This window comes from Kwoniella shandongensis, chromosome 5 (genome assembly GCF_008629635.2).
Source record: "Kwoniella shandongensis chromosome 5, complete sequence".
NCBI classification, from domain to species: domain Eukaryota; kingdom Fungi; phylum Basidiomycota; class Tremellomycetes; order Tremellales; family Cryptococcaceae; genus Kwoniella; species Kwoniella shandongensis.
Genome location: NC_089291.1, coordinates 831,378 through 850,314, shown reverse-complemented (window position 1 = coordinate 850,314; position 18,937 = coordinate 831,378). Strand labels below are relative to the sequence as shown.

General features: G+C 52.3%; 7 protein-coding genes across 7 annotated transcripts; 4 read left to right on the top strand and 3 right to left on the bottom strand.

The window, feature by feature from the left end:
- Positions 1 to 50: 50 nt before the first annotated feature.
- CI109_103003 (uncharacterized protein) lies at positions 51 to 3,102 on the bottom strand (the record flags this gene model as incomplete). Its single annotated transcript, XM_065967224.1, has 4 exons — positions 51 to 1,761; positions 1,803 to 1,878; positions 2,051 to 2,908; positions 2,964 to 3,102. The coding sequence occupies 4 exons, from the start codon at positions 3,100 to 3,102 to the stop codon at positions 51 to 53; spliced, it is 2,784 nt and encodes a 927-aa protein (XP_065823296.1).
- A 337-nt stretch (positions 3,103 to 3,439) lies between these two features.
- CI109_103002 (uncharacterized protein) lies at positions 3,440 to 4,918 on the top strand (the record flags this gene model as incomplete). Its single annotated transcript, XM_032001386.2, has 9 exons — positions 3,440 to 3,541; positions 3,593 to 3,629; positions 3,677 to 3,727; positions 3,774 to 3,803; positions 3,854 to 4,089; positions 4,139 to 4,161; positions 4,210 to 4,333; positions 4,382 to 4,540; positions 4,607 to 4,918. 9 exons carry the CDS (start codon positions 3,440 to 3,442, stop codon positions 4,916 to 4,918), a joined length of 1,074 nt encoding a protein of 357 aa, XP_031864276.2.
- A 563-nt stretch (positions 4,919 to 5,481) lies between these two features.
- CI109_103001 (uncharacterized protein) lies at positions 5,482 to 7,453 on the top strand (the record flags this gene model as incomplete). Its single annotated transcript, XM_032001385.2, has 8 exons — positions 5,482 to 5,515; positions 5,631 to 5,670; positions 5,734 to 6,489; positions 6,561 to 6,984; positions 7,049 to 7,074; positions 7,134 to 7,229; positions 7,285 to 7,362; positions 7,423 to 7,453. 8 exons carry the CDS (start codon positions 5,482 to 5,484, stop codon positions 7,451 to 7,453), a joined length of 1,485 nt encoding a protein of 494 aa, XP_031864275.2.
- A 502-nt stretch (positions 7,454 to 7,955) lies between these two features.
- CI109_103000 (uncharacterized protein) lies at positions 7,956 to 10,812 on the top strand (the record flags this gene model as incomplete). Its single annotated transcript, XM_065967223.1, has 8 exons — positions 7,956 to 8,197; positions 8,249 to 8,447; positions 8,501 to 8,953; positions 9,002 to 9,232; positions 9,281 to 9,710; positions 9,902 to 10,218; positions 10,267 to 10,524; positions 10,576 to 10,812. The coding sequence occupies 8 exons, from the start codon at positions 7,956 to 7,958 to the stop codon at positions 10,810 to 10,812; spliced, it is 2,367 nt and encodes a 788-aa protein (XP_065823295.1).
- A 622-nt stretch (positions 10,813 to 11,434) lies between these two features.
- On the top strand, positions 11,435 to 12,982 carry CI109_102999 (uncharacterized protein; the record flags this gene model as incomplete). The annotated part of the gene is made up of 9 exons (XM_032001383.1): positions 11,435 to 11,758; positions 11,910 to 11,953; positions 12,022 to 12,037; positions 12,104 to 12,203; positions 12,263 to 12,309; positions 12,366 to 12,469; positions 12,550 to 12,650; positions 12,714 to 12,835; positions 12,902 to 12,982. The coding sequence occupies 9 exons, from the start codon at positions 11,435 to 11,437 to the stop codon at positions 12,980 to 12,982; spliced, it is 939 nt and encodes a 312-aa protein (XP_031864273.1).
- A 114-nt stretch (positions 12,983 to 13,096) lies between these two features.
- On the bottom strand, positions 13,097 to 14,917 carry CI109_102998 (asparagine-tRNA ligase; the record flags this gene model as incomplete). Its single annotated transcript, XM_032001382.1, has 4 exons — positions 13,097 to 14,119; positions 14,189 to 14,326; positions 14,382 to 14,499; positions 14,661 to 14,917. The coding sequence occupies 4 exons, from the start codon at positions 14,915 to 14,917 to the stop codon at positions 13,097 to 13,099; spliced, it is 1,536 nt and encodes a 511-aa protein (XP_031864272.1).
- A 356-nt stretch (positions 14,918 to 15,273) lies between these two features.
- Positions 15,274 to 18,937, bottom strand: CI109_102997 (uncharacterized protein; the record flags this gene model as incomplete). The annotated part of the gene is made up of 7 exons (XM_065967222.1): positions 15,274 to 16,753; positions 16,848 to 17,068; positions 17,120 to 18,486; positions 18,534 to 18,582; positions 18,629 to 18,698; positions 18,741 to 18,840; positions 18,889 to 18,937. 7 exons carry the CDS (start codon positions 18,935 to 18,937, stop codon positions 15,274 to 15,276), a joined length of 3,336 nt encoding a protein of 1,111 aa, XP_065823294.1.

Below are 18,937 nucleotides of genomic sequence, written 5' to 3'. Positions count from 1 at the left end.
TATACACTAAACAAAAATGTCCCGATGAATAGTACCTCTGAAGACAACGATCACACCGCGCTCGCTGCACCTGCGGCGACTTCCAATATCCCCGCCACTTCTCTCTCTGCTTCGCCCGTGGTAATGACTTTATCCACGATGCCTTCTCTGTACACATCAAGCTCCTCGCCCTTCTCCGCGTCTTCTATCGTAACTCCCTTTGTGACTGGCTGTTGGGCTTCGGCGAGAGGCTGAACATCGATGCTCCCATCCACGGACGTGGGAACCGTTGACGTGTCGACCATCGCAGGGGTGGGCGGTGCAGACATTCCCTCGGTGTGGCCATTGCCGTTGGTGAAAGTGGCGATGGCAGGAGGCATTGGCGAGGCAAACCCATTCGAGGCGAATGATTCTTGGAAGGCGATGAGATCTCGCGTGAGCTCGTCCATTAGTTGGGATGCGGCCGGTGACTCCATCGAAACATCCCCGTCGTTGTCGATTTTCGGCAACCGATTCACGTCAATGCCGAGAAGCTTTGCTCGCTCGTGTCGTTTCCCTTCTTCGAGTTGCACTCGACCGACATACTCCAATACGTTTCTAACCCGCTTCTTCATCTCGGCAGTGGTGATTCTTTTCACGGGAAATCGCACTCGTGCGGGCGGGTCAAGCTGCGTAGTGGGCTCTCCAACGGGTTCTCTTCCCTGTGGCTCCTCGGGCAAAACCAACCTGCCGTTCTCATCTCGTTCTTCTGAAAATGGACCGTATCGTTGATTGTGAAAATGATTTCGAGGGAGATATGATAGGATTCGCGGTGCTCTCACTTCTAAAGCTACCGGATTGGGACTGGGCAGGAGATCGGCAAAGGCAGAGAGATGATCGGGTAAATGCCAACCGAGATGATTTGCGGTTTCCGGTGTCAGGGGGCGGTACACCACCGGTGCATTGGCTAAAGCACCCGCTCGCCGTGTGCCATGCTCGTGGTGAGCAGGTGCAGAGGTCGTTGGGACGGGGGTTCCACCCTGACCTGCTCTTCGCGCGGGGGAAGGGACGGCGGTGACGGTCGGTTGGTTTACAACAGATGGCGGTTTCGGTCGGTAGGTGTATTGATTGGGGTGTTTCGGTTTCCCTCCGGGTTCGGCGGAGGCTGTAGAGATTAGCACAACGGCGACACTAGGCGACTCACCATTCTCCTCGTCTTCTCGCTTCCGCTTGCCCTTTTTCGCCTTTTCCTTCTCCGCCTCATCCTCTTCATCTTCCCCTCGCCGTCTCTTCTCGCCTCTCTCCTCGGGTAGGACCTCTTCCACTTCTTGCTCCGGTGGTGCCTCACCCAACATCTCCCTTCGGCTCGCTTCTAAAGCCGCCTTGACGGCCTCTTCGTACGCAGAATCTCTCGAATTCATCGTGCTTCGCTTTTTTGTCAATGCGGACCCGGGTTGAGGTGAGCCGGACGATCGATTGGGTGAGACGGAAGTGACGCCGCGGGGGTGAGACGGCGCAGCTGAACGTCGTTTGACATCTCGAGGGGGTTCTGGCGGGGGTTTCTCATGCCGACCTGCGGTGGAATGTATTTGCCTCCCACGGGTGCTTCCCCTGCCATCGTGCGGGGCGGCGGCCTCGACAGCTGGACTGTGCTCCTTTTTGTGATGTGATCGAGATGTAGGTTTGTTGGGTGGAGGTGGAGCGGCAGGCGCTAGCCATCGTTTAGATTGGGACGGAGGGTATTTGTCGCGGTCGTTGTGGTAGTGTTCCAGGTTTTCCGGTGACGGTGCGATGAATAGGGCGCTGAGGATGGTTAGAGTACGTAATTATGGAGGCGGACTCACGGGTTGCGACCTCTACTTCGGATCCACTTTTTCAACGGCTGGTGTCTTTCCGGCTTGCACTCCTCGCAAAAGTATTCTTAAACAGTCAGCAATGTCGTGTAAGATGCGACTCACCATCAGGCGCTTCCTCGTCTCCCCAAATACCCATGCACTCGCCGTGTTGCCAAACATTACATTCGTCGCATTGAATCATCATGACGTCGATGTCTAGGTCGTCGTCAGCAGGCAACCCACACGCCTCGACTTACCTTCCTGGTGACAGACGCATCTTGTGATATCCTTCCCCTCATCTTCGTCAACATCTATGACATCCTCCTCTGCGTCATCCGCCTCGTCCGCGGCATCTTCCACTTCGTCCTCCACTACCGGCTCCTCCTCCTCAACATCCTTCACAGCGCCAGCTGACTTGTCCCTCTTTGGCGCCTGCGTCCGTCTGATCTCTGCCGGTAAGAGGTGATCGTCCAGCAACAACTGCTCTTCCCCTCTTCTTCTTCTTGCCTGGCGAGAGGCAGATCTCCCCCTCTCGTTGTCGCTACCAGGGGTAGAGTTGGGCGTGTTTGCGACTTCCGTAAAGGACAGTGTACGATTGACAGCTTTGCCATTGCGAGTTTTGATGGGCGTCTCCTCCTCATCTCCTTCTTCTATTGCGCCCGTATCGGCTCCTGGCTCAAGCTTCACCTCGACCTTGGGTGGTGGACCTCCAAACCCTCTCACAGCCCGATGCCGTCTATACGTATCCCAGTCGTCCTCTCCTTTTGGTTCGTCTACGTCCACTTCCATCGCGGCGTCCTCACTTGTAGGAGGTGGAGGTGTTAGACTGGTGTTGGAGGCGCTGGGCAAATGCGGCTTATCAGCGGGTGAAGCAGATCGAATCGACACCGCATCGTCAGGGATGGGGATTGACCCGTCTGCAGGGGAGAACGGCTCGGATGGACCGGCTAGCGAGTTGATGAGTCCGGTGGTGGGTTGACGGACTTGACCAGCGGGAGAACGTGCGATGGGAGAGTTCTTCGGCGAGTTCTTGGGTTGTTTCGGTGGGAGAGGGGGAAAGAGAGGACCGGATGTTGGTGGGAGGGGGTTGCGATGTCGAGTGCGACGAGGTGTGCCTGTGGATTGTCAGCGGGGCAGAACCCTTCGCATGCGACTAGTGCCAAAACTCACCATCATCCTCATCCTCTAGCTTCGGGGTTGCACTGCCCATACTTGGACTCCGTAGTGTCGTCTTCATTTGCAATGATGATTCTCTCACCGAGCGAGCTATGGATGCGGAGGAGTTGGATGGTCGACGGCGACTTTCCATCGTGGCGGGGTGAGCGCAGGGGGGGGGAGGGGGCGAGGCCAAGTCGTAGCTATGACCTATGGTTTCCGGCGCCTCTGAAGATTTCAGGGCAGCTTGGTGGCCTTGTCTGAGATGATGGATGGATGTTTGGTGTGTGAATGATTGATTAGATGGTGGATGATAATTGAGCTAACCGGTTCAGACGGGCCAAATAGGAGAACACGCGTGAAGAAGTGGACGACCGTGAGAAGGTGAAGAATTACCCTTTATGGCAGTTCTCCCTTTGTGCTGTTATAAAAAGTTGGGAATGTGCATCGTCCACTCCATCATTGGTTCAACCTACGTCTAGCATAGCTGCATGTTGTTACGCTTTTTGATCACTAGACCCCTCTCCCGCTCAGCTCCACTCCGCGCCTTCATGTCCACCAGTCCAATCGCGAAGAAGATGAAGTCGACCAAGGTTAGTGAAGCTGGCCAGATAGCCTAACGATGCTAACACACAACCTTGTAGATCATTGGAACCCACTCGGGGACCTTCCATTGCGATGGTGAGTGACACACCTCGCAAGTAAGGTGTAATTCTGACATATCGCAGAGGCCCTCGCCGTGTTCATGCTCCGGCTCACTGACGAGTTCAAGGATGCCGGTGTGTCATATTCCCCTTCCGTCAAGGCCTAACTGACTTCGCATAGATGTGGTCCGTACCCGTGACCCCGCCAAGCGTGAGCCGAGCTCAATCTTCACCTGACACATCTTGCTAATCTGCCACTAGTCGAGCCCCTCGACATCGTCGTTGACGTCGGCGGCGTGTACTCACCCGAGAAACATCGATACGACCACCACCAACGTGGATTCTCCGAAGTGTTTGGGTCTGGTGGATTCGACAAGATCAAGCTCAGTTCTGCGGGTTTGGTTTACAAGCATTTCGGGAAACAAATCATCGCGAGACGGTTGGGTGTGGAAGAGAGTGATGAGAAGGTGGAGACGCTGTGGTTCCAGCTTTATTCGGTGCGTTGGGTTTGTGCATCTGGAGAGACTTAGGCTGATGGTTGCCTAGGAACTGATCGAGTCTGTTGATGGGTGAGCAGGCCGACCTCTTCCAGAAAGTGAATGCTCATTTGCCTTTAGTATCGACAACGGCGTGAACATTTCTGCCACCCCCCTCGCATACACCCAACGCTCCGACCTCAGCTCAAGGGTGAAGCGACTCAATCCCAACTGGAACGAGCCGACTTCCGATGCCATCTACGATGTGAGTCTGCTCCCTAAAACGTACGAATCGCGCTGACCATCCTCGCAGGAGAAATTCCAAGAAGCGTCCAGAATAACGGGCGAAGAATTTCTCTCTCAGCTCGACTACTTTGCCCACGCCTGGTTACCCGCAAGAGACATTGTCCAAGCGGCTTTGGACAAACGATTCGACGTCGATGCGAGCGGTTCCATTCTTGTCTTTGAGCAGGTAAGTCAACTCCCCTTACCTAATAGACCGGTCTCGCTAAGCTTTTACCCGATCTCGCTTTGCCAGTCCGCACCATGGAAAGACCACCTGTTCACACTCGAACCTACCCTCTCACCCGCTTCTCAAATCCTCTACGTCCTTTACCCCGAATCCGACGCGCCCGGCTCCAAATGGCGAATCCAATGTGTCCCCCAATCGTCCGACTCATTCGTCAACCGAAAATCATTGCCTGAGCCTTGGTGTGGTATGCGAGATGACAAGCTCAGCGAGGTGTCAGGTATTCCCGGAGGAACATTCTGTCATGCGAGTGGTTTCACGGGTGGGAATGAGACGTTTGAGGGGGTTTTGGCCATGGCCAGGAAGAGTTTGGCTCTGTGAGAGCGGATGCGCAAGGGTCCGTGCTGTGTAGAATATGCATTGATGTGTTATGTCAGAAATACGAAACTATGGCGCCGAGTATGAAATTGGGGAAAGAGAATGACACGTCTCTCCTCACGCTTGCGGCTTGATATCCAAAAATGAAACAAGCGAGCGGAAACCGACTCAAGGTAGCTGATGTACCAGCGTCTCAACATGCAGTCTACATGTTGCATAGCTTTCGAAGTCCCTCTACGCCTTTGCTGCGTCTCAAATCTTATCAATCCGTATCAATATCTTTGCGATCTAGGAGTACTATATCTGGTATCTGGTTGCAAAGTGCCTGAATTGACTATGGAAATGGCATAGTGGCGTTATCGGGTGTTCCAATTATTTTGGTAAAGCTGGAATAGGGTTTCGCGGATCGTCATGATGACCGCTGCACTCTGAAATTTCTATTTTGATCAAAAACAATCTATTATGAGCGATGCTTCATCGTGCAAGTTGATAAGCTTGATGTAATATCTTGACAACTTCTGACCTATATCTATACAATCCCAAGTTGGTACCACGACTACAATTGCATGGACGATAAGGAAAGACAAGGCCCAATACATCGTACTTGCTAGATTGTAGCTGCGCACGTTTGGAAGACCGTGCAGCGCAACATCTCTCGTATTGCGCAGTTATCCTTCCTTTCACGTTCGCATTACTGGAATAAACAGCGGTGTAGACGATCCACGATGTGCATATAAGGGAGATCAAACAGAAAGGTGCGTCTGGCTGAATAGCTCAGCATCGTTCTGAGGAAAATTGGCTGACGACCAAGATTACAGTGAGGCTTCAAATAGAGGGGTGATAGGGATTGGCAGAACAGACGAAATGATCTCCACCATACTTGGACACAATCGATCATCTCGACACTTCTTACCGCTCCTAGTAGTCTTCTTCTTGACCTTCATCGTCATTTCCTCGAGATACTCATCATCTTCATCGATAAATGGAGCAACAAACAACAATAACGACGACGCCGCGATCAGCATCAAAGCTGTTGTGAAAGCCGCTTCGGAGGCTCTGACACGACGTGTCAAGTCGTTGGAATACGAGACAATCAAGAGGGATTTGGGTATAAGCCTAGACTCGGAGATCACATTGGAAAGCTATGACGAAGATCTACGTGCGACATGGCGAGATTACTTCCTTCCTCGATCACTCGCATCAGAAAACGCATCATCTTCTAGATCTCCACCACCACATCAATCCGTCCTCGATATAGCACTATCCAAACTGTCTCTTCTCCCCCCTGATCGCGAAACGACGCCCATCAGGCCCCTCCCCAAACATATCTACACGACGGACCTGCTTCCACCCGACCAGCTGCCGGAACAATTCCAGACGTGGATCAAGCACAATGAAGATTGGACGACTATGTTTGTGAGCGATGAGGAGATCGATACGTGGTTAGAGACAGCATTGGGCTCTGGATCCTTGCGCGAGCGGACAGAAGGAAGAGAGAAGCTGGAAGTAGGCGTGGTGAGGGAGATGAAAAGGCTGAAAGGTGACTGGGGTGTAGTACGAGCAGATCTCTTCAGGTGGGTTTCGTCGCAAGCGATAGCGATTCAACGGCAGACCGAGAAAGTACTGATGATTATGACTGGCGCAGATACCTGGTTCTCCTCCTAAACGGAGGGATATACACCGACACCGACACTGCTTCCGTTCTTCCCATCTCAGAATGGGCTAGAAACCCCGTTAAAGCGTTATCTTCAGTTCCAATGCTGGATGTCTTACCTCAGCTCGTCGAGATGGCTCAGCCACAAACTCTTCACCATTTGGAACCCTTCCAGGCCCATGAGGTTCCCACCGAGCAAGACGAGGAGGACAGTCCCTCCTTGCTGGTAGCGTTGGAAATTGACGCTCCAGACTCAGAGACCGATTGGAAAGATGAAGGATTCGTAAGAGGGATCCAGGTCGTCCAATGGACGATCATGGCGAAAAAGGGACATCCGGTTTTATTGGATGTCATCGGACGGGCTTTAAGACAGGCTGAAGAGGTCGCCGAGGGAGGTAAAAGGGATGTGAACATCGTGAGTGTGCACGTTCACGATGTAAGGCAGGTTGCTGACAGTGACAACGTGTAACAACTCGCAGCTGGACTGGTCTGGACCAGGCGCTTTGTGAGTCGGTCTGGGCACTTGTCGAGACAAGGTCGCTAATGATTCGTTCCACCACGCAGCACCGACGCAGTGTTCCGATACCTCTTGGTGCGATACGGTTTCCACCCGTCTCAGGCGTCTGGCCTAAAACAGCCGTTACGAATTGGCGATGTAGTGTGAGCGAATGCTTCAAACAAAGTTTGAGTGACATGCTGATACTGTGTGTGGCAGGATCATGCCCGTCCACTCTTTCCGAGCAGACGCGTCAGAAGGTCCTTTCCAAGGCGAACACCGGGTGGTGTGGCACGGGTAAGTGATAGCTATAGCGATATTTTGCGCTTTGCTTACAGGTGGAGCATTGTGATACAGCTTCTTCGGGAGATGGAAGGGTAAGGAGTAGAATGCACGGAATAGAAAGGTAGACAGTAGATATACACGTTGTATTGTATAACATGCCACTCGAGACACATTTACTGGAATTGCTGCATGGTGGTGCCTGAAGCTATCTAATCTCGCGACGCGGTCCCATCTTGCGATGAACACATGACGCCGAGGGGGGGGGGAGTAGGGGAAGTGATGTGTGTAACGAGTATCGAGTAGCCGGACAGGTACACCCGCAGACATGGTTGCAGTGCAAATGAGACCATGTGATGTCGTCATGTAAAAGGGTGATGAAAGGTGCGACATGTTGCAATCATACAGTATCACAGTAGGAAGAGCACACAATACGTCATCACATCGTCATTATGATCCCCTCCAGTTCACACCATCAAGTCCCATTCCTTTTTCATTTCGATCCACTCACATCATCCCATACGAGGTCCTGATCCTTCTCGCCATACCCTGACCAGTCTGCTATCCTACCTCCGATACATATACTCTCCTCCTCTCAACCACTACGTATGAGTTATTTCCTAGACTCCATCATTGAAACAGTAACATCCCGACTCCCACTCACACGTACAAACACCACCTCATCCCAGTTACCCACAATGTCTTCTTCTGAAAGACAGCCGCTATTGAGCGGATCTGTCAACGGCAGTAACCTCCCTTCCAGGGGACAAGTCCAGAATGCTATGCCCAGTAAAGGTCAAAGAATCCAAATGGCCAAAGTGTCCGGTGCCCTCCAGGCCGGTAAACTACCGTGAGTAGACACGACACGCAAGCGCACATAGGCTCACCTCGCCCCTTGCAGATCCCAGCAACAAATCTCAAAGTTGATCCAGGTCGTTCTCGACTCTGACACGCTCAAGGCTGCCGGTGGGCCCAACTCGCGAACTGCAAGACTCGGTCCTGAGGGTCAGAGGGTCTTGGAAGACTCCAAGGCTATCCTTAGGGCTACCAAGGCTTGGGGAGAGGCTAAGAACGATGACGATTTGCTCCAAAACTTCTTTGTGAGTCTTCTTTTACTCTTAGACTTCGGCCGTGCTGATCACCCCTTCCACAGTACAACGCTGCGACCGCCGATGTCGACGTCGATGTGAACACTGCCTCCGCTCCTTCCCAAAAGGAACTCTCTCGAGATGGTCAACGAGCCATCGAGTCTTTCCGAACTATCGCCTCGCTTATCATCACCAACCCCACTTTCCGAAAGATCGGATCTGATCTCATCCTTCTCAGTCGAGACATTCTCGCTGATGCCGCCACCGTCGCCGCCGACCAGGCCAAAGAAGCCGCCCAAAAGTCTCGTCCCTCCGAGAAGGAGAGAAAGGAAGGCGTTGACTTTGAGGGTTTGAAGAAGAAAGGCAAGGCTACCGCCAAGGGTGTCGCCAGTGGCAAGCTTCAAGGCGAAGCCAGGGAGGGGCTCTGGGACGAGTTGGAGAATGCCAAGCAGTACCTCGACGACAAGTTGCCCGAGGGCGAAGAGGCCAGGGAGAAGCTCATCCAGAGGCTCCAGGAGGTGAGTAAGACGTCGCCAAATGCAGCCCAGACCTAACATGCGCTGCAGGTGGTCACACAAGCACAATCTGACCCCAAGTATCGACGAGCTATCACCACCATCGTCGACCTCTTCAAAAAGTACGCCTCCAAGGCGAGCGACGCTCTTGACGAAACCAAGGAAAAGTCCGAAGTCAGCGACGAGGACGAAAAGGTTCAGCAAGCTGGCCGTGACCTCAAGCTGTTCGTCGAGAGGGTATCGAACAAGTCTCTTGACGATGTCATCAACGCCACCAAGAATGTGAGTTGGGCCCACTGAGCCTTGAATTGCTACTAATCCCACTAATAGGTCACCGAAGACGTCAAGAACGACGAAAAGCTCTCCGCCTTCTTCTCAGAAGTCGACCAGTTCTTCGACCGTGTCCTTTACCAACCCGGCTACGTCGTATCCCAGCGAGCTTACCGCAAGGTCTCAACTCTCTACGATGACAGCCAAGCGCTTATCGCTGAGAACCCCAAGTGGAAGGAGGACGCTGCTGAGCTCCAGAAGCAACTCGAGGCGGTTGTCAACGGCGTGGCCAACGACAAGCCCACCAACCGTCTCGTCGAGGCGATCGAGCAAATGGGTGACTCTGTCACCACCGCCGGTAAGATCGGTGTCAGCAGCTTGAAGTTTGAGGGTCAAGGCTTGTACCGAGACATCTTGGATGTTCTCGTGCCTAGGTTGATTGGGCTTGTCAAAGAGATCCCCGTCCCAAGAGTCGAGTTCAAGTCGGAGGGTGAGTTAGATTTCGCACGAACTCAAGCTGACCAAATTAGACGTCGACCTTGTCATCGACGACATCAAGCTTGAATCGGTTTCGTTCATCCCCGACTCGATCAGATTCGTCCAGCACAACGATTTGCGTTTCACTCAAGGTTACGCCACTTGTAAGTGTACCTAAGTATCTTCCGCGCTAACCCATCGCAGACGCATCCGAGTACGACGCTTCCGTCCGACTCCGAGTCGAAGGACTCCACTTCTCCGCCTCGAACATCGCGTTCTGGCTCAACCTCAAAACCGGATTCATTCCCTTCGAGGACTCTGGTATCCTTGACATCCAATTCGGTCCCCAAGGTGTCAGCTTCGATGTCACCCTTGAGAACGCTCACGAGGACAACCAGGAGACGTTCTTCGTCGTCAAGGATGTGCAGGTCTGGATCTCTGGCTTTGACTTCCAGATCCGAGAGCACCAGAAGTGGTTGGCCACTTGGTTCGCCAAGCCCGTCATCAAGGCTTTCGTCAAGGTAGGTTCGCGAGATTACTTACGCGGGCATGTGCTGATATCCTTCTAGCGAAACCTCACATCCGCGCTCGAGGCTCAGATCGCAGAATACCTTCGAGTCGCCGACTTCAGGTTGTACGGTCTCCAACAACGTGCTATCGCTGCCACCAACGCACGACCCACTGCCGTCAACTTCCTCAACGCCGTCTTCTCCGATTCCATCTTCCCTCAATCCTCCGACTCTGGACCCGTCAAGATGGGATCCAAGGGTGTTGTCAAGTATGGCCGAAGGGGCGAATACGTCTTGCACATTGGTGTTGACGAGGATGTAAGTGGTTCGACTAAAACATATAGTTTAGCTACTGACACGCTACGCTAGCTCTTCCCTAACAAACCCCCTTCGAACGTGTCCAACACTCAACGTGACAAGCTCAGGGCCAAGGCTCAAGCTGCCACTGGCCAGGCGACTGGCTCTGCCGACCAATTCAAGGCGCAAGCCAAGGGTGCTGCTAACAAGGCCCAGAAGGAGGGTGAGCAGTTGAACGCCAAGGCTCAAGAGGCAAAGAAGCGAGAGGAGAGGAAGGAAGGCTGGAGAAGTGAGGCATTTGACCTCTAAACGTTGCATGAATCAGGAAGGAAGGAAGGATGTAAGATAGGATATTGTAGCTTTTAGCTGTTGCTTGTCTTTATTGAACACGACCGTATTATGAGAGATATGCACGAAGTTTCATTGACTCCTAGCGCCATTGGTTAATTAGTTAAATAAGGTTGCTCACGTCATCAATCCCACGAGTGAAATGTGGTGAAACCAAACCACATGGTGATGGCCGGGGGACCTTCGTCTCCACATTGTGATTGCACCTCTCTCAAGAACGTCATATCGCTGAAGGCATAACGTCCATCTTGCCAAATCGTAACCATTATACAGCACTACACATCGAAACAGCCTCGCACAGTCAACGGTTGACATCTACTGGCCGGACATTAGAGGAACAAAATTCAAGCCATTGGCCACCCACCGTCAACAAATCCTTGCTCGACGTAACTCGACAGATATTTTGCGATATCGAGCTCGAGTCCATTTCTTACCAAAGACGAGAACCTCCTCTTCTCTCCTCATTCTCCCTCCTTTGACTTGACGAAAGTCTTAAGTTGGTTCTTTTCAAGCATACTTAACCCGGTTCTTCACCATACCTCCAACGTCGCCTTCAGAGGCAATCTGACCAACACACCTAATCATGTCACCTATCAAACTGAATCCCTCTTCCTCCTCCTCTTCCTTCCCCTCGTACAACACCAACAACAACCATCTTGCTCAACCCCACCCATCACCATTACGACACACCAATAATCTTCTGCTAAACTCGCCCACCCCGTCCGAGATGATGGAGCTTAGCGTCAGTACGCCTCCACCAAAGACATTCACACCGAGCCCGCCAATGAGTAGAGAGGGGAGTGGTGGTGGTGGTGGCGGTGCGTCGAATGGATTTGGATCCTTGGGGAGGTCGACGGGAGAGGGCGAGCTGGGAGTACTGTTGCGGACTCTGGATTTTGCAGCGAGGGTGAGTCAGCCTCTTCCTATCGCACTAGACGGTACGATGCGGTCTTCATCGTTCGTAATAGGCGGACCTTCTGCCCTGGTATCACGAGCCGGGGAGGTTGTTCGACCGGTAGTTCTGGTGAGAAGCTGATACTGGTGCCATTATCGTTCAGAAACACTCCTGTCAACGTCGGAAAGACGTCGATCAAACACCTTAGTGAGTGGTCAGATACGTTGACGAAACCCAGTCATGGCACGTATAGCTGACAGTCTCCCTGCTCGCAGTATCAATCATCCCATCGTATGTTCCCCATATTGTTCTCACGATCCCCTCTGAAAATAGCTGACTTCCTACGCCCATTCGCAGGCTGTCGCAAACTTCCTTTCGTCAACTGGTGTCACAGACGTGAGGGTATTGCAAGCTGCAATTTTGCATGATACCGTAGAAGATACGCACACGACTGTTGGTGAGTAGTCTCGTTGACTTGGCATGAGGACGGAACAGCGCTGACCAGAGCCGGTGCAGAGGAGATCGCACAGCTCTTTGGCACAGACGTCGCTCGTATTGTCGAGGTGAGTGATCGCTCAGTGGGACTGAGAAATGTACGCCTGCTGACTTTACGACACAGGAATGCACCGATAACACCGAGCTGTCAGGGCAGCAACGCAAGATTGAACAGCTTCGCACTGCACCTTACAAGTCCAAAGAAGCACAACAGGTTAAGCTCGCCGAGTGAGTGGAGTCGTCACGACGCTCCTTGTAAGCATTTATGAAGGAAATTGTGCTGATGATCTCTCCGATCGCGCTGGTAGCAAAATGCACAACCTCGAGTCGATCAGACGAAGTCCGCCCGTCGGGTGGGGAGTGAAACGCATTCAGGCGTACTTCATCTGGGCCAAGCAGGTCACCGATGGTGAGTCGAGATGAAGCCTGTCAGTTCTCAACGCCTGCTGATAAAGTTTGACTCCGCCTGCAGTTTGTGGACCGGCGCATCCCCCACTAGCGAGGCAATTGCAGAACCTGTACGAGACGGCTTACACACGAGTCAACGGAGTGTATTACCCCTGTCATCCGGAAGTGTGCGGACCTTTGACCGAGGTGAGCGGAACACATCGAGACATTGCGCGTGAAACGGCAGTGGCTAATGTCTAGTGTCGTTTCTAGGAAGAACAAGAGCTGGTTGATAGTCGATTAAGATCACTGAAAGAAGGCGATCAGATGTGTCCCGAGCCATTGTTCTTCTGAGCACGTAAGGAGGTTGTTGTAATAGAGAGTAGATTTCTAGCATTATTTGTATCTAAGCATTGTCATCGCATGGAGTGATAGTCTCTATATCCCAGCGTAGCATCTACAATTCATCTAGTACTTGCAGTGTCCCTTCCATCTAGGGAACGGCACGACGTCTCTCACATTCCCCACCCCCGTAACCCAGCATACCCAGCGATCCCATCCCATCCCCCATCCACCGTGAGGTACAGAACCGTATCTCCTCAAATCGAGATACCAATCATACTCTTCCCGCTTCATCCCTGCTTTCTCAATGGCGCTGATTAGGTTTGGCAGACGATGCTCACGAAGTGAACCCCCTGCCATCTCGCCTAGATGAGGGAAGAGAAGGTCGAAGCATTCGACGGTTGGACCGAGTGTAGAGTTGGACTCCGAAGGCAGCATATAAAACGGTTTGATATCTGCCGGATAATGCGTGACGAAAACTGGTCCACCGAAATGGATCGCTAACCATTTCTCAAACTCTGTCGCAATCCCTTCTCCCCACTGAGGAGGAGATTGTGTAAAGAGACCTTCCTCGGTCTCGTGTGTCGTTCGAATTAGGTCTAGTGCGGATGTGTAGGTTATTCGGGTGAAAGGTTTGGCAAGAACTTGACGAAGATGACCTAGTGGATCACTCGTGTTCAAGGCGGGAGTATCGTTGATGTCGACCTCGGGTCCTTGTTCCAGATCCACCGCGAGTGATTTTGAGATAACCTCCAGATCTTCTCTCACTCTCTTCCCTCTCCCTCCCGCTTGTTCGGCCAAGATCCTTCCAACGCTGTTCTTCACTCCATCTTCCACAACGTCTAGCAATCCATCCAAAGTTTCCACCCACGCAACCTCCGCTTCGAGCATGTAGAACTCTGATAAATGTCTCGATGTCAAACTCGGTTCCGCTCGAAATGACGGTGAAAGCGTATATGTCCGCGATAAGCTATGCGTTGGCGCTTCGAGATGTAATTGTGAAGAGACGGTCAGATGGACAGGATGAGGGAAGAACGGGGGTGGGTTTTTGGATGTGGACGGTTGGTCGACGAGGGTGAAGACTTCGCCGGCACCTTCACAATCTGATCCAGTGAGAAGGGGTGTGTGGATGTGTGTGAAGCCGTTTTCCTACACCACTCGCAATGATATATGTCAGCTTTCACGATGCTTTGCATTCCCGCGCCTCGCCAAACCCACCTCGAACCAGTCGTGCCAATCTCGTTGAAGAGCATCTCGTATTCTCATGACCGAAGCAGTTTGAGTCGTCCTAAATCTCAGATGCGCGTTATCTCGCAACACAGACGCAGGTAACGATTTCTTCTGTATCGGGTAGGCCTAGTATGATGTATCAGCAGGTGAATCTGGTCCGGCAAGGGATTGGAACACTCACCTCTGGATCTGAATCACCTAATACCCTAAGATCGTTGACGAGCAATTCGAGATCTTGGCCTTGTCCTCGGGACTTTCCGAGTCGACCTTTCAATTGTACGCTCGTGCCGTTTGTCAAGCTACCAACGAGGAAGGGCAGAGGGTAATATTAGCTATGACGACTCCATTCGAGAACGATCATGGAGTCGGAATGCCCTGCCACAATCCTCTTCATCTGCCTATAATCCTGCCGATGATATCTCCCTGTTGTAAACGGAACGGCAGTCATCAATTCACTCACCCCTCACTCCTCCCTTTTCCCTTCAACACAGCTTGCACCCCCTCGCTCGAGCTCCCATCGTTGACTTCGACGAACGATACATTCTTATGCGTTCGAATAGACTTGATCCATCCATTGATCGTCACCTCGTCATTGTCACTGGGTGTTGTTGAAGACGCTGCAGTAGTTGTGGAGGACGAGGGAGTAGGTCGATGAGTTGAGAGGATGGAGCGAAGTGTTGGAGGAAGTGTTGATAGTCTGATAGGGGTACGTCTCATCTTGACCCAATGGAGGTATGCCCTCGAAGGTACGTTGTATATAAGTAAAGTGAAGGCTTAAATTAGAAGCGTATTGGGACGCGCAGAAAACGGTCGCTTCGAGCGAACCAACATATTGTGGAGGTCGACCGCGGCTGTTCTTGTAAGTTGTCAATCTCGTCAACAGCGTAAGCCTTCCAAAAGTGCATCTTGAATTGTCTCTAGACAAAAGCGCCGCATTGCATAGCATGTCTTCATCTCATAGTCTTCCAAAAGCCACATCATCAATCTATGCAAAGGATATATTCCCTCTCTATTTGTTAACTTCATAAACATCATCAAAAATCGTTCCATTCTGCTTCCGTTCATCACCGTGCTTACACAGCATAACCACCCTGGTATCCCCCTCCCCTCGACCCATTCGTTCTCACTTCGTCCTCCCAATGACTGTCTTGACCGAAATCCTGCCCTTGTCCTTTACCCCTCACTGAAGAAGCAAACACATCCCCATCTGGGTCATCTAAACTCGCTCTGACCGGAGATAATCGACCCGGCGAAACTACGCCCTTTGATGGCGTTCCGAGTCCAGCAGGACTCGCACTTCCACTCCCACTTCTCTTAACAGGTGAGATCCCCCTGGATAAAGAAGGCGAACCTCTGGAGCCTGAGCCTGAAGCACCTGGCGATTCCATCCCGCTATATCTGTCAATCTCCATTGAAGCGCGTTTCATTCTCCTGACTTCTCTTCTCACTTCCGCTTCCGCCGTCGAGTATGTATCGATAGCGTTAGGGGAGGTGTAATCGATGCCTGATACTGGCGCCGTACCGGGATTTGGCGCAAGACCTAATGGCGAAGGTACGGCAGGGTCGGAGGACTGTCGCAAGAGCAAAGGGGGCGGCACGCTAGGTCTCGATAGACCGTTGATGGTAGGAGACGACGGACCACCCCAGATATGAGGGTTCGCTGCAGGACTTGGAGGGTAAGAGAACGGTGTTCTGACCCCTCCATCTTCCGACATCATCGGTGATCGTGAATAATCCTTCTGAGGACTGAACGTCGCTGCGACTTCGTATTGTCCCCTTTCGTCATCTCCGTACGTTTTCTGGAATTGACTGATGACGCTCCTCCCGTCGGTCAGATCAGGGGAGATGTCAGGATGCGCCTCTTTCGCCCGTCTCTTTTCCCGCTTCCTCTCTTTCCTGCTCTTGATGTTCAACTCGCGCTTGAGTTGTCCCGTGATCCATGCTTCTCGAATGATATCGGTATCTCTCGGGAAATAGGACTGTCGGAAAGCCGATACCAGCCATCGTGGTCCAATAGCAATCGCAGTGGTCATGAGCACGGTCATCCAGAACATGAACGTCGGGTAGATGACTGAAGCTACACCGGAGTAGGGAAGGGCCGCCAAGCTGGAGTAAATTGGGATCCAGATGAAGACGAGTAGCGTCGAGGCGACGTTGACGACCCACGTGATGACGGTCCAGTACCTTTCGTTGATTCCGACGTAAGAGTTTGCCGCCAGCACACCTGAAGCCGCAACCGCCGTTCCATAATCGTAAAGACAATTGGTGTCTTTGCCTTCATGGGACCATGACGCTCCGTAGCCATATGCGAGCATGGGTATGAAAAAGATGACTGCGGACTGGTATAGACCATCCGCCATGTAGAACCAGAACCGAGTTCGAGTGTAGTTGAGACCGGCGATACCGCGTTTGTAGAGTTGTGGGAAAGCCATTGCGGCTTTGGGATTGACATCTTGGTCAAACGCCCCGAGAATGCCGACGGGGAGAGAGGTGTAGAAGAGGTTGTACATGAGGATGAATGTGTATTCGAAGAGGTAGGTCGCGTCGAAACCACTGAAGATGAGGAACCAGAACATGGAGACTGTCCATATGACGTTTTTGTAGAAAAAGCTGCGAATCAGCGAAGGTTCGTAAGGGTAGGACTTACTTTGCGTGCATGTCAGCGACCCGGACGTATGACCATCTGCCGTGGACCAAGAGCAAGCGCGTGAGATATCGGAATTGACCAAAGGCATAGTCCGCCGACATGGCAGCTTGAGAACCTTCCAGACCATACAAGCCCACCCCAACGTTCGCTTCCTGGATCATTGCGACGTCGTTTGCACCGTCACCGATGGACAAGCACATCGCGTTGCACCCGTCCTTGACCTAAGGCCACGCGTCAGTGTGGTCGGGATGAAGTTTGCCGACATGACTCACAAGCTTAACGGTCAAGGCTTTTTGAGAGGGGGATACACGACAGCAGATGACGGCGGCACATTGCGTGCCCAGGGACAAGAACAGGCCCTTTAACGAAGGTTGGAGGGCGAACCGCAAACTGTCTCCGTCGATGACCACTGCGAACGTGGCCCCTGTATTCATCCCGGGGTTGACGATCTTCCCACCTGCAGTCGTTGGAGGCGGCCCCACAATCGATGCGATCTTATTGAGACCCGCTTCGATCTGCGCTCTCGCTCCGTCTTCTGAATCCGCCGAGATGATCATGACTTCCATATCGTTGGTGAGGAGGTTACAAGAATATCCTATTTCAATGGCGGTTTGCAATTTGTCACCGGTGAGAATCCACAGTTTGATACCGGCTCGGTGAAGCATGGCGATGGCGTCGGGGACACCTTCTTGCAGTTTGTCCTCCAAAGCGGTCGCTCCGAGAATCGTCAAAGAGTGTTCGACCAAATCACAAGCCTTTTCAATCTCGCCATCTCGATCTATCGTCGCCGCACTCGCCGCGTCGTACTTTTTCGACCAGTCGACGTATTCTTCCTCTGACATGTCTCGAGAGGCGATACAGAGCGTTCTCAATCCACCGTTGGCGAAAGTCTCCAGATCCTTTAAAGTTGACGTTTTGATAGCTTCATCGTGATTCGGGTCGAGTCGGCCGTAAATAACACTGTCGGCGCCTTTGCAGAAGAGGACGACTTTGCCTGTTGGGCTACGGGCAACAACACTCATTCGTTTTCTGCTACTGTTGAATTCGAGCAGTCGAAGGGGTACCCATCGCTCGGGGGTTCCCAGCACTTCGATGTCCAGCGAGTTGTTGTTCTTTGTGACAAAGGGGAAACCAGCATCTCGAGCTGCAGCGACCAGCGCCGCCTCGTCGGGACTCTCAGCTTTGTAATCGAGCACATACGGCTTTGTTGGGTCTGGGGCGTCGGAAAGGACCGAATGGCAGACAGCCAAGGCACGGAAAAAGTCGATAATATGTGGTCGCAAAGGATCCGAAGGGTTGCCGAGTCGACTGGCAAACACCGGATCGATCAGAGTCATCTTGTCCTCGCGAAGATATCGATTGTTGATTGTATGACGCATCGTGTCGAGCATCTTCTCCTTTAGTTCCGCGAGGTGTTCTTCCTGATCTTCCATAGCCGGACCGATATCCTGACCCTCCCGTTTCGCAGCGCCCATCATCGCTTCGGTGAGACCCTCGCCGAACGACACGCCTTGGATCGAACACTTTTTGAACTCCATGATGTTTTGCGTTAGGGTACCGGTTTTGTCTGAGAAGACGTATTCAATCTGACCAAGGTCGTCCGAGATGTTCCATGTTTTGGGCACGCAGGGTGTGTTGTCTATGGAGTGTCAGCTGGAGCAATTGATGGACGTCGAGTTCACTCACAAGGCGCATAGTACATCTCGACGTCTTGGAAGATGAAGAAGGCTTGGATCTGTACGAGGTCAGAAGGTATCTCAAGCCTTTGAAAACCTGCTCACCGTTTTGACGATCTCAACCGTGATGTATAGCGAGATAGGTACGATGTTTTGGAACACCAGTAAGGACGAACTAGAGACTGCTCAGCTCGGGTGTCAATCTCAATGCACTCACAAGAAGATGATGACCGAGTCGACGTAATTGTTGTCAGACGCTTCCGAATTTTGCTCGTAAAAGTCCGCGCTCGTCCCGGTGAGCGATCGATACCAGCCGTCTGGTGGAGGGTTAGCAAGCGACAGGGTTTACTGATTCATCCACTCACGAAGTATCGCGGTGAGTAGACACAAAACGACAAGAATGGCAAAGTTCAT